This window comes from Erpetoichthys calabaricus, chromosome 7 (assembly GCF_900747795.2).
Source record: "Erpetoichthys calabaricus chromosome 7, fErpCal1.3, whole genome shotgun sequence".
Classification (NCBI taxonomy): domain Eukaryota; kingdom Metazoa; phylum Chordata; class Cladistia; order Polypteriformes; family Polypteridae; genus Erpetoichthys; species Erpetoichthys calabaricus.
This window is the reverse complement of record NC_041400.2, coordinates 172,591,563-172,606,534: the sequence shown is the minus strand read 5'-3', so window position 1 is coordinate 172,606,534 and position 14,972 is coordinate 172,591,563. Positions and strand designations below refer to the sequence as shown.

General features: G+C 37.6%; 1 protein-coding gene across 1 annotated transcript in view; it reads left to right on the top strand.

Annotated features, from left to right (window-relative positions):
• The window catches only part of serinc5 (serine incorporator 5), a 114,362-nt gene extending 104,797 nt beyond the window's left edge, over nt 1–9,565 (top strand). Inside the window, exons 11-12 of the mRNA XM_028805727.2 lie at nt 2,460–2,604; nt 5,259–9,565. Of these exons, the coding sequence (XP_028661560.1) occupies nt 2,460–2,604; nt 5,259–5,406 (293 nt within the window). The 3' untranslated portion in view covers nt 5,407–9,565. The remainder of the gene's footprint in view (nt 1–2,459; nt 2,605–5,258) is intronic.
• Nucleotides 9,566–14,972: the final 5,407 nt, after the last annotated feature.

Genomic DNA, 14,972 nt, shown 5'->3' with positions numbered 1-14,972 from the left:
GTTATATTTTCTGTTGACTAACTGTTGTATTTTGTTTTGTTTTGTTGTCAGAGGATCCAAGACTTGGCAGCTAGAACAAGGAAAACCTGGTCCCAACCCATCGTGACACGTAATACCTATAGAACATATTCTCCTTATATTATATCCGCTAGAAAAAAGATTCATTATGACCATAATCGGTCGCTCAGTCGTCTGGGCTTATGTTTTTAGCTCTGTTGAACATTTAGGGGAAAAATGTGATGAATGTCAAGAGACCAAATGCATACCAGATGGACACATTTGTAATATCTGGTTCACTAAACCATTTATTGCATATAAACAGAGCTTATTTATGCTCGAAAGGGCTAGAAAGGATAGACTTGTGTCCTGTGTGCGTGCTTTGCTAAAAATGTATAACTTGCCTTGTTTTCGTAAAGCTATCAAGAATGATGTGGATGATATTATAGCAGAGTTTGAGAAGGGCGAGATACCCATTGATGCTTACGCACAACTAATTCAGCCTGTGAAGACCAGCTTTATGTGGTCGGCTCTGTTCCAAACAGAGAAAATAGGCTTACATAATTTAGTGAAATACAAATATATTAAACATGTGTTGGCTTAAACATTTTATTTAGATGTATTACCGGCTCACTGATGGGTTGGGACCTGGTTTGCAATTTGATTTTGTGTTTTCAACAGTGTATACAATTCTTGTATTTTTGCTACTTTTTAAATTGAATTGCTAATCTATATTCAAACAAGCTTCTGTGGCTATTTTACAACTGTATAACCTGCTTTTATTCATACTTTTAAGCAATTAATGTATAACAGTGTGTAACCCGGAAAGTGAAGACAACATGTTATTTTGCTATGTTTGGAATTTTGCTTCAATAAAAATTGTTTAAACCACTTTTTTTTTTTTGGTATATTTTTGATTCATTCAATAAAACTTGTTGTTTTAAATCACTTTGGTATCTACATTACGCCTTGCTTTATAAAGGGCATGGTTTTACATGGCTGTCAAGGTAACGGTATGCTCTGGACGTGTTTGGGATGCACTGCCAGGCTCCTTGGGTGTGTAATAGAGCCTCTCTAAAGTTTTCCTTTCCATCCTCTTGCAGGGGTCTGTCACTCAAGCTCTCTGTAATCTCTACACACCCGGGCGCTGTAAACAGATAAGAGCAGGCTCACTCAAGCTCTCTGTACTCTCTGTACACACCCCGGCGCTGTAAACAGATAAGAGCAGGCTCACTCAAGCTCTCTGTACTCTCTGTACACACCCCGGCGCTGTGCGCAGCCACGAGCAGGATGCCTGCTCCGCCCCAAAATCACTGACTTACCTTTTGACGCCTTACAGGGGGGGGGGGGGGCCCGAAGGACCGGTTCGGATCACAAAGATGAACAGACCCAGTTTTTAGGATCAAGGCTAAGAGCAGCCGACCATTTTCCATACGCACGACTGACAAAAGGGCTGATGCCGGTCAAACAGCGCACCCGACAACAGGCAGAGATCAGCGCGCAGGGAAACACCCAAATTAACTCAAGTGGCAGACTGTGAGTACCGGAAATGCCAGGGGGGCGGGACAAACACCTGTCAAAATTATGATGTATAAAAGTGACGCTCCTTTACTACTCGCATGTTTGCAGCATTCAAACTTTTACAAAATGCAACTTAAATCAATACCAGTAAGCAGCACAACAAGTGCCTTTGAAAGCATCTCTTCTTTGCCCACCATGTTGGAATATGGTTTTCTTCTGTGAGGGTTGACCAAGTGGGAATGTGACGTTGTAACAAGCAAGTCAGGATGGGCAATGTAATAAGCAAATCAATTAGTATCTGTTTTTTTAAAAGTCTACATTTTCACCCATCAGCATTGCAATGCTGAACAAGTGATTTAAGAAGTATATGGCTGTGGAGAGAGTTTTCAAAAGTCTCTGTTTTTTGGGGGTAGAAAATGCCTGGGTAGTGTCAGTGAAAAGCAAAAAGGAGACTAATGTCTGTGTTTTTAAACAAAAAATAGTATCGAGGACCGTGTCAATAAGTTGAAAGCCTTAAACTGGCCAAGTCACTTTCCTATTTTAAATGCAGTCAAAAGTGCAATTTTTGCTTATAAAAAATAGATTTTCTGTTAAAAGCAGTGATAGACCTCAAAGTAACAAACTGGTTTGAACAAAAATATGTAATCACTGCAGTACTTTATTAGAAGATACCACCTTGACCTTTTAAGCCATTGACACCCTTTTGCTCAGTGATGATGCTGATGTGCTAGTACTCCATAGTTACATTCTTTTCCCTTATCTGAAACCACCAGACCTGGCTTAAAAAAAACAAACATTTAGATACTATTTCAATCAATACAACTTAGTACAGTATCTGTACTTACTGTAATTAAAAGGCGTACAAAAAGTATTATTACAATATATTGAGAAATAATTTCAGTTTAATGTTCATTTCATTTTTTTTTGTTTATTCTGCACAGGTGATTATGAAGTGGGTAATGAAAACGGTGGGCAGAAAATAATTCTTGATGAGAAACAAGGCACAGTCTACAGCTATTCTTTCTTCCATTTCATCTTCTTTCTTGGATCACTGTATGTGATGATGACGGTCACTAATTGGTTTCAGTAAGTTATTATCCTCCTATTGTTAAATCTCATTTAAAATCTCATTTGGTTTGGACATGTGCAGAGGAGAGATGCTGAGTATATTGGGAGAAGGATGCTAAGGATAGAGCTGCCAAGCAAGAGAAAAAGAGGAAGGCCTAAGAGGAGGTTGATGGATGTGGTGAGAGAAGACATGCAGGTGATGGGTGTGACAGAACAAGATGCAGAGGATAGAAAGATATGGAAGAAGATGATCTGCTGTGGCAACCCCTAATGGGAGCAGCCGAAAGAAGAAGTTAAATCTCATGTGAATCCAGGCTGTGTATGGGTGTAGATAGATAGATAGATAGATACTTTATTAATCCCAAGGGGAAATTCACATTCTGCAGCAGCAGTGTATGTCTGAACACTTCATCTGTCACTATCTTTTTTGCTTGTATATTTTATATAACAGAGCCAAATCCTTTAAGTTAATGCTATTGGTAAGCTTTTGCGTCGTTTGAATATATATACATTGTGGAAGTTCAGCCCTGACACAGTGACACACAAGTCCAAAAAGCACACACACTTTTATTTTTACTCTTCTTTTGCCTTTAAAGCACTGCACACAGTGCACAAATCCCCCATGAAGGTTCAGTCCCTTCTTTCTCTTTTCCTTCGTTTCTTCTCTCTCCTTTGCTTAATCTTCTGCCACCTCCTCTCCTCACAAGCTCTGTCCTCCACCTCCCAACTCCAGCTCTCAAAGTGGAGTGAGGTGGCCTCTTTTATATTATATCCAGGTGCAATCCCATTAGGTTCCGGCAGCACTCCTGGGTGTGTCGGAAGTGCTGCATGGGCACTCGGAAGTACTCCAGGTGTCCCCAGATCATCTTCTGGCTGCATTTCCGCTGTCCAGAGCACCACAATTGTCCAGGCACCCCCTGGCAGTGGGTTAAGCTTCCAAGCTCCAATTCCATAGCCCTGATGCAAACTAGGGGAGCTTTCCCTTTCGTGTCCTGTGGGAGGTATTGTCTGCTGGTCCTTCCATCCTCAAGGCATCCCGTCCGCCACAACATATATAAAGTAGCTTTAACATAGATAATGGAAGATTTTCTTGTACCCATTATAAGTTAAAAGTAATAGAATGTTCTTAATGTTAGCACTGTGTGACAATTAAATTGAATGTAGACAGCTAGAAACAGCATGAACTGTTAGTCAGATAGGTATTAAGGGCATAACCTTTTCTGACTATTGTGTGCGTTTGTACAGTGAAAAAGTTAACATATAGACCTGTAAACAAGATTTTTCCCTTTTTTTTTGCATGTCTTATCAAATTATCAAATTTTTTCCTTATTTTGTGTGAACTGTTTGCTTTGAATAACACCAACATCTTTTAAACAAGGATGCTTGGACTGATGTTTTTTTTTCTTTTACTAAGAGTGCTACCCTTACAAATGCAGTTAAAATTTAAGTTTTAAGTTATATACACACACTGGGGATTTGAGAATAAAAGTTGTATAGATTGAAAAAATACAGTCTATGTCTATATATTACAGGTCCTTTCTGTTTATATATCCTTGCAATGTTTTAGAATCGTACAACATTGTATGTCATATTTCAAGGGAGCATAAGCATTACAGATGTTTATCATCAGTCAGTCAGTAGGCTAACGCCAATATGAGAAGTGGAGAATATTCTACACAAGAAAAACAAGCATTCTTCAAACTAAATGACAATATTAAGTTAGAACCGGAGTGCCAAAACTGATCATTTGTGATGTGTTGTAAAAGAAAGGGATAGCTATGTTCTCTGCAATCAGCAGTGACTAGGTCAGCAACTGACCGTTGAGATCTGTATGTGGTGGTTTAAACTACTTTAACTAAATCAACAGTCCTCGGAGCTAAACGGGTAAATGTCTGATAATCTAATGACAGCACAATTATAAAGATTACTCTAGAAATACCTAACTTGTTATAAGCACGTAAAATGCAATGGCCACAGTACAATTTATTAAAAAGACCAGTGGCGACCCAGTAGAGTTTTGGAGTACAGTCTTGTGGACAAATTAAGTGGGTGCATGGTGGCTCAGTGTTAGTGCTGCTGCCTTGCTACAAGGAAGCTGGGGTTCACTTCCAAGGTCCTTTCTGAGTGGAGTTTGCATGTTCCTCCCCATGTCTGCATGGATTTCCACCAGGTGCTCCAGTTTACTCCCACTGTCTAAAGACATGCAGGTTCAGCTAATATCATATTTATGTGACTTCTAGCCGTGGGACATGTCAGATTTGCAGAGATGCATTTGCTGATATCGTTACTGGACCTGTCAGTTTAAATGACTGAAAATTGCTGCTGATGTCACATTTACCAACTGAGTGCCGACCTTCCAGCACAGTCATGCTTGTCCCTTTTAATGACAGCAAAATAGCATGCAGCCTGATGGAGCCGATGCTCTATGAAGGGTTAACAACTATGGAGAGTTCAGCTGCAATTCCTGCAGTTCTTTTCTTTTTCCTTTTCTGTCATGGTATGTAAAACATGAGACATCAAACAGTACCAGCACTTGACTGCTGCATGTGACAATTGCATTTTTGTGAAACATCCTTGTTTTAATTTGATATCATTGGAGAGATGTTTTAATTTCTGCAATCTGATATATCAGTATTATTGTGAAATTATAATCCTTTCTTATTATTCTACAGCTATTATGATGCCAAAATTGAGAAGTTATTTCATGGAAGCTGGTCTACATACTGGATCAAGATGGCTTCCTGCTGGGCCTGTCTTCTGCTATACACATGGACCCTTGTTGCTCCTATTGTTTGCCCAAACAGAGAATTCCTGCAGTGAAGAAACTGAAGTTATGTGTATTTTGGTGAATTAACCTTTTGTTGTCAACCTTTTTCAATTTTCTGTAGACAGTTTATTTTTTATAAATGGTACGACTTTTATGGACTTTTTGAATACAATGCTTAAAGAAGTAATTTCTCTGTATTTGCTTTTGCCAAGGGTGCCCCTAAACAGAATTTCTTTTTCAAGATTTTTAAAACCACTGTGGCATTTCTGGACTGGGACAATATGAAACCTGACTTTGGTTTGGTACACCTATCAAGCATTTGGGAAGGCATGCATGGAGAGTCATTAAAAGAACTATTTGCATTTTTTTTTCCAGCACTGACATTTTACTTCACTAGGTCAAATTTTATCTACAGTCTTCTTGTCACTTTTCTTTTTGCATTTATAATTAAAGGTTGTTAGAGGGGAGACAAATCATGTTTTATGTTAGAATAAAGCAAACAAGATCAAGTGTTTAAATATATTTTATATCCCAGCCAAAAAAGGTACAGTAAGTGTTTTGAAATGAACATTAATTAGAAATATATTGGGAGTGGTACATTTGTAGCCATTTATAAAGCCATATGGTGAACAAAATATGACTTGGGTCAGTCATACTTGGTTTTGTAAATTCCTATATTGTGATTGATATTTTTGTTTTATTTAAATATAAATTTGTTCTCTCTTTTGCATTTTCATTCTAATAATGAACTGACTTTATAACACTAAGTAGGAGTCATTGAGCTATAGGAAAAATGTGGATTTAGATTAAAATTCCCAGTGTGAACAAGCTATGGTTCTCCTTTGCATTTATATTTTAATTTTGTGAATTGTTAATATAATCGTCATGAAACTGCCCATTTCTTTATTACAAAAACTAAAATCTTTAAAGTAATTTTTTAAAGTGAAGTTTTCCATTTTTATTATTTTTGTTTTATTTCCTCAGGATGCCACATTATTATAATAGTCACGTATAGTACTAGTGTCTGTCTTTAACATTTACTGTAAAGAAATTTAGCTTTTTGTAAAAATTTGATATACAGCGAAATTGAAGATAAAAACACTTGGTGAATTTAAAAAGTTCACACTTCATATGCCATTGCATATCCCACAAAGTGAAGACCTGTTCACTAAGTTGAACTTTTTGTGAAATTTCATAACCAAAAGAATTAAGAATGTGTGTCACTTTCTGTGATGGAGGTGTGGAGATGTGTATTAATTGCTGAATAAATAGGGGTTTTTTTTTTGTTTTTTTTTTGTTTTTTTTTTGATTAAACTTATTTCTTCACAGTCATGATATATACTAATTTGATGTGTAAAATTTCATTCTAAAGTGGAGCATTTTTTATAAATTAAAAACATACATAGTATATTCTTGCATATTAGGGGAACCAATGTCCCAGCATAAAACAAAGCATTAACCATAAGTAATTTCTTAAAGTCAAAATTGTTGGAGTATCGATCCATATCTTGAGATTGCACACATATTGCTAAAAGGCATACACATGTTGTTTTAGGAATCAGAATCCCTTTTATTCGCCAGTACTTAATGTATGGGAATTTGACTTGGTAGATTTGGAGATCTTTATAACAGAACATAACATCACATACAAATAACTTAAATAGCATAAGTTAAAAAGAAAAACTTCAGAGTTGCAATTATATTGTAAAGTTATAAAGGAGATGTGCAAATGATTATAAGCAAGAGAAAGTGTAAGTTTGTAGTGTGTGTGCATGTGCATACACATACAGTACATGTACACATACTATAACAACAACAACATTTATTTATATAGCACATTTTCATACAAAAAGTAGCTCAAAGTGCTTTACATAATGGAGAGAAGAAAAATAAAAGACAAAATAAGAAATTAAAATATTACATCAATAATTAATTTCAAACATTAATATCAATATTACAGGTGTTATGTTGTTATGGGGAAGGTGTAAAATGAGAAATGCTTTCACTATAGGAAATAAATCACAACTTACACTATACACACACACCTTTATGCAGTTTATGAGAGAACATAATAATAACTGTTGTAAGACAGGCTAAGTTACTGGTTTGAGTGGGCTATGGCTCTGGGAAAGAAACTTTTGAGGTGCCTGTTAGTTTTGATTTTAATTGACCAGAAACGTTTACCAGAGGGGATTTTTTGGAATAAGTGATGAGCTGGGTGAGATCAATCTGTGGTGATCTTTGCGACATGGTTATTGACACGAGATGTGTACAGGTCTGCCACAGATGGAAGAGCACAGACAATTATTTTCTCAGCAGACCTCACAAGACACTAATTTATGTTTAGAGTGTGCTGTTGCTGAACCAAACCAGACAACAATAAAGAATGTGATTACACTTTCAATTATGGCTTTGTAAAGCTGAACTAGTATTGGTTGGGAAATATTTAATTTCCTTAGTTGGTGTAAGAAGTACAACTGCTGCTGAGCCTTCTTGTGATGGAAGTTGTATTAATGTACCAGCGGCGAGTGTTTGTTATACTGTAGTTGTTCCCAAAATTTTGAAGGATTTCACCAAATTGACTGAAAAATCATTAATCAGGAATAAAGGCGCAAAAAGCAAAACATTATTGTGAGATTTGGCCATTTTAAAAGGTGACGACCTCTGTGGTCTTCCTCTGTGGCACCCTTCAGAAGCACTGTTGTGGTCCAACCTCGAAAGCAGTCTCCAGATGCTGCTGTTGACATTATTGAATGGGAATGTCCAGATAATTGATTTCTGACTCTGTTCTGTAGACCAGAACCTTTTTTTTTTCCTGTGACCCAACTTTGTCAATTTAATGTTTTCAAGTTCCATATTTGCCTCCAACAGTCATTTCTGGTGTTTTGGGTCTTGTTTGGGAACCCTATCCGCATGGAGAGTCACAGAAGCAGCTTTCCCCACAAACAATATGTGACCCTTTTCCATCATGTACTATTGTGAATCAACTTTGTGCGCCCCAGTTTCAGATAATACCCAATCCATAGTGGGTCGCAACTCATAGTTTAAGAACCTGTGCTGTAGACAACTAGGAAATGCTTACTGACAAAAGTCACACTTGTGGTCACTCACTGTCTTTCACTATGTAGCAGCTTATTCCCATCCATCCATTTTCCAAACCTGCTTTATCCAGAGCAGGGTCAAGGGGAAGCTTGAGACCATCCTCACAAACATTGGCAAGGTAGGAACAATCCACAATCTCTGGACAGGGTGCCAGTCAAGCACAGGGTAGACACACAGACAGTCACTAGGGCCATTTTAACAACACTAATCCACCCAACTTGCATGTCTTTGGACTGTGCAAGGAAACCAGAGTACCCAGAGGAAGCCCACACAGACACATTTAGGACCTGGGATATGAACCAGCTAAATCCACACACACTCAAAAAGAAAATGAAGATTGTATTAGTTTCAACAGATACTGCCTGCTGTTTTCAGTATCACAATGCATGCATGTGCTCCAGTGGTCTAGCAGAGGAAAGTTAGAGAGCTCTCATGTAGTGTGCAATCAAGTGACAAGAGCTGAACAGATGTTAGGGACTTGCATTTAGTTTTAATCGAGCTGAAGTTTAGTACTGATGTTTTAGCATGGGCAGACTGGTATCACAGAGCTGTCATTCCAGCCTCACAGCACTCAAGTCTACATGGAATTCGGACATTCTCTCCGTGTATGAATCGATTAGTACTAAAACTTGGTGTCAAAACATTACATACATCACCCACTGCGAGTATGAATCTCATCCTGGCCTCAAGGAAATTGTACCTGAAATCTGTGATAAAATGTATTACTGCTGCTTCACTTTTGTTGTCACAAGCATTCCTCAGAAACGCTGATGGCTCTTTTTCTTAAACATTGGGACCCTTAACCTCCATTATAAGTGCATGTGCAAGCTAGGTCATTTTTTTATTTTTATATAAAACACTTTATAAGTGCAGTTTCATGTGGCAAGTAAATATATAGCATGACTGTGAAAAAGTAACTACTTTTATCCATTATGTTTTTATAGTTATATGTTCACATAGGACAATTTTTATTATGGTTTGACATTTATAACTTGTGTTTTATTTGATTGAACATTAATAATCTGGAAAGACTTTAGGTACTTTAAAATACATCAATCACTCATTTACTCATAGGTAATAAGACCTTAGCAAAGGCTTCGTTCATAACACTTACAAAGAATTAGTAAAGTGGATATTCATCCCTGTCTCATAAAACTACTTACTCACGAATATGAAGGATTCACAGGTCATATACTGAAATATGCACTATCAAGAGAAAGGTGTCTCACAGAAGACACTTCTGACTGTTCCAAAGTGAAGTTATTTTAGTAGGCCACATTGCACAGAAGTTACATTTAAACAAAAGGGATGCCTCAGTGGGCTTTAACAGGTCCTGTTTTTTGACAGCCACCCATGGCCTTTAAGGTTTTGTTACATAAGAGTAGTTGAGTAACGGGTGCTTTTTTTGCATTATATAAATTAATGTGTTACCATTGTTCTTAATCATAAATTCACAACAAATTTACCTTTTAATATTTTAAGCTAAAGGCAGTGCCTCTATAAACCAAATAAAAAGGTTAGAAAATAAATTAGAATGTATTGAAGATACCAAAACTCAATTAAATGATTAAAAAAAATCTATATTGCGGGAATAGACAACAATTTATTGATTAATACTTATGAATAATATTTAAGAGAAAAGAAAACACTTTGTTTTAATTTAATTTCATATTGTTCTCATGATAAGGAAGAGTAAATATAATAGAATTAGAATGAATTGTAATACCACACCTATAAGCAGAGTTTGGATTTCATGTGCTATTTTCACAGTTTTGCTTCATGCATTACTGATATACTCTCTATGACAAATCAAAATTCATTTATCCAGTACAAAATATTAGTATAGTTAGAGACACTTATTGTTGCCAGTTTAAATTTCTCTTCTTCTAGATCTCCATCTGCACCTGTTTTTTATGATATTAATATCATTATGTAATAATTTATATTGTTAAAAATTATACATTAACGCTTTATATATAAGTGTCTTATGTGTTGGTGTGTGTGTGTGTATATTATGTTTTATATACAGATATGCACACACATACACACAGTTTTTGTATTTGTATTACAGTAATGGTATTTGTACAAAACATTTGTTTATTGAAATGTAGGATTTTGCGTAATTGTGTTATATATTTCATACAGTGTATAATTCCAGATTTTTTCTTAAACAAGTTTACCTCAAATTATGCATGAGTACAGACCAAAAGCTTTTGTGTTGGTTAAACAAAAACTGTAAAATCATTTAGTTTCATTATTAAAACCCTCAGTGCTGTTCATCATTTGTATTAATCACTTTAAAACAATGCATTCCTACACAACTATAATTCTCTATGGTGCTATTTATTTTTCTGGGGCATATTCAGTCGTCTTCATTTATTATATTCATTTTTCATTCCAGGAACAAGTTCCTGCATTTCATTTTCTCAAAAACGTGTGCGAGAGAAAATTGAAAATGAAGTCTGTTAACTATTCTGTCTACTGAATATTCCCCTTGAGTTTATTTTATTTATCATTTAATAAAAGTCAGTTTTCTTTCTTGCAGAGAGTCTTTGCATCTTCATTCTTGACTAGTGATGAGCGAACCGCGTGTTTACTTCACTGTGAGTTTGAAGAAATCACAGAATTGGGCCGGGACTTCGCTCATCTCTGCCAAATGCTTTGGAAGTCAATGGGAAAGGAGGAGCTGCGCTAGTTTTGAGTGGATTATGATGGTGCAATGGTCTTTTAAATGTTCCTGTCAGCCAGGGAAGCATCAGACAACTATTCTGGACTGATTATTGTGGCCAAAAATGTGATCTGAGCTGTAAGGCAGCAGTGCTAACCACTGCACCACAAGCAACAAACGATGCAGGCGGAATGATACCCACAAACAAAAGATAACAAACGGTCCCAAAGTAGTAGTAATTTTTAAAAAAAATGTGTATATATATATCGATCACTGCGCTCACTGAAGCTACACATGAATAGTATAATTCTGTGTTTTTTCTTAATGCATGGCTCGTCTACTGTGCACCCCTTTACTGTAGCAAGTATTTTTCCATTCCAAGCGTATAACATTCACAGAAAAGGTTTTTTTTTTTTTTTGTTTGTTTTGTTTTTTAACATATTAGATTGATAGATAGACATTAGGTAATTTATTTAGTTTTGCTCTTGGGGTTCGTGGGATAAAAATCTCTCGACACTCAGGCATCAGCAGTGTGTCTGTCTGCGAAGAGAATGTCGACCTTGTCAAGAGGTTTACTTACCCCAGCAGTGACATTCATGTCTCTGGTGACTCTCCGTATGGAGTCAGTAGACGGATTGGGAGAACGGGGGGGGTCATGAGGTCGCAGGAAAGGATACAGTATCTGTGCAAAAGGACGATGGTCCAAGTCTTTAGTGTCCTGGTGCTTCCTGTCTTGCTATGTGGTTGCGAGACATCGACGCTATGCAGTGACCTGAGATGAAGACTGGACTCCATCAGTACTGTGTCTCTTCGGAGAATCCTTGGGTACTGCTGGTTTGACTCTGTGTTGCTAGTGGAGTCCCGAATGAGGCACATTACCTGCACTGTGAGGGAGCGTCAGTTATGGCACTTTGGCCATGTGGCGCGATTACCCGAGGGTGATCCAGCTCGCAGGATCCTCATTGTTGAGGACCCAAGTGGCTGGACCAGGCCAAGGGGACACCCATGTAACACCTGGCTGCGGGGGGATTGCGGTTGACCTCCCTAAACCAGTCTCTGATGGTTGTGCCAGATTCACTGAGGTGGAAAAGCATTGATGATTGCACTTGAAGCTCTGGTGATCACACAGAATCCCAAACTTTGACCATCACACTCCGTTCATCCCATTTCCCTCCCACTCAGATGATCACTCTTAAATTCACAGTGGGGTTAAGGTGGGTCACAAACGCACACTGGCATGTGAAACACTTGGCCATGACCCCACAAAGGCTAGGGAACACTGATGGTAGGTAAAGTTCTTAATTACAGAGTACTTGGTGAAGAACATTGCCTTGTTAGGCCAGGTGTTTTATGCGGTTAATTTCAGTGTATTTGATAGTCGCGTCAGGGATGTGGATTTAAAAAAGAAAGGGAAACCACACAGGAACAGCAGCACTGCTTTGACGCTGGGTGTTGCCAGTATGCAAAACTGAGCAGAGAACTTGTGTACGCCAAACACTTAGCTGGCGTGAAAATGTGCATGACTTTACGCCAAGTTTAGGTTTTATACATTGTGATGTGAGCGTGGAAATGGGCTTATTCTGCATACGCACTGTTTATACATGAGGCCCCAGGTCTTTATGGTTTGCCGCCCAATAATAAAACTGAAAGTAAGGTAGTGCCATGCCACCTTCTGTTATGGTCTTTGTAGAGTGACCCTTTGGATGTGTGGATGACTTCAATTCCAGATAAATAGGGCTATAATTGAGTCTAGTCTCTTACAGAATGATTTGTTAATGAATATGTGGATGCTCTGAAATAGAAAAAGAAGCACGGGAAGGATGGTCATCTTGATTGATTGACATCTGTATTGATTCTCCCTGCTAATGCAAGATGGAGGGTAAACCATCTGCTCACATCTTGTCTGATTTTTTTTTCTATACTGATAGTAAAATTGTGTTGAAGAAGATCTTTATATTTACTTGTGATATTTACCCCAAGATATTTAAACTGTTCTGATAAATTAATGGATAGATGTTTGCTTTTTAAATTACTTTTTTTATACTTTGAGGAAGTTCGGATTTCTCATTTTTGCTAGTACAGTAGGTGTCCCTGACCACTAGAGGGTGCACTAAGAACAGAATTTTCTATCATGAGTGAAGAGTAAAGTAAAATTCACACTTGCGTGTCTGACCAACATGCAACACGTTGTGCTTTTGCTAGAAACCTTAAACAGGGAAGGAAGTTTCTCTGTCTGTCTATCTATCTATCTATCTGGACAATGACACAAAGCACAATACTGGAGTCTTGACCTTAAACTCATTAAACATTTGTGGTAAGACCTACAAATTACTTTCCACGGCTTCTCCTTTGCAACCTGGCACAGGTTGGGCATTTTTTTAGGCAGGAACAGACAATTCCTGCTCCATCACTTTGTGCAAATCAACCGAGATGTATCCTGAAAGACGCCTTGCTGTAACAGCTGCGAGAGACGGTTCAACCAGACGCTGAACACGAGTGATGAATACTCACAGATTGCTGACACTTCAGTTTTTAGAATTTAATTTTTAATCATTCATTATTTTGTTTTTTGGGCAGCACTGTGAAAAAAAGAAAATTTATGAGAATTTTGATTGACAAATAGTGAAAAGTCAAGCAAAATGACACCTTTTATTGGCTAATTAAAAAGATTACAATATGCACGCTTTCTAGGCAACTCAGGCCCCTTCTTCAGGTGAGATGTAACAAATTCTCAGTCAAATTTATTAAAATCCCAACTTGTGTTTTATGGAAAAAGAGGTGGATGCCAACTACATTTTCACTGTAACTGCCAGTCAACTGCCAACTTTATTAGCATCAGACCTTAATACCACAAGATTACTCTATGACCTGACCGGCCTGTGCCCCCCTTGTTAAGGAGATACAGGTGTCGTGCCAAATATACAATGATAATAAAGTTTATTTTGAATGTTTGTATATGTACCCTATTATTTGGAGACACCTCAACTAGAAAGGCGTCCTGTATTATGTGCTTTGAAGTTCATTTTTATTTACTGCCTTGAAATGGACAGACAGGTAGAGAGATAAATATGAATGGCACTATATAATAGATAAGAGAAGCTCAAGAATTATTGCAAACAATAATACACAAACCCCCTCAAATACACACAAAAAAGATGAAAATGCCTGACGTGGCTTATGTTAAGCAAGCAGTCCCAGTGAGGTATTACGCTATCGTATAGCTGCTGGTATGAAGGAGCCACCGTAGTGTTTCCTGACACACTTCTGCTGAATAATTCATTGAGTAAAAGGCCTCGGTGTTAGGGCCAGTTTATACTTCACGCTCAGAACACTTATGCGCATGCATTATGGCTGCCACACATTCCCAGCATTCTTTTGACACGTCCTCTGAGCATGTTGTCAGAAATTAATGTGACGCATGCACGAGTTGCAGTAGCAGCAAATATTTGGGCGTCGTGTGTGTTCAAATTTTGGTACGTGACGTAAGCAGCGTTGTTTACTATCAACATGTGACAGCGACCCTGTTGCTGCTCCAATCCAGGATCAATCTGTGCGTTTCAATGTTTGATGAATGCTTCAAAGTGATTACATAGTCTTCATGGTGCTTTTCTTCATCTATTTCTCACATAGGCAATATAAGCGTTGCATATTCCCCATCGTAATGACGCGATACATTTAAAGGCCTCACATACCATCCTCTATGTCGCTATTGCCGTCTTTTTCTTTTTTTTTTTTTTCATCTTCACAACAGCATCAGAATGCAAAGAGTTTTTATGTTTAACTTCTTTCTTCCCTCAACACACAACACAGCAAAACTGGACATTGCTTTTTCACCGTGATGATTTCTGA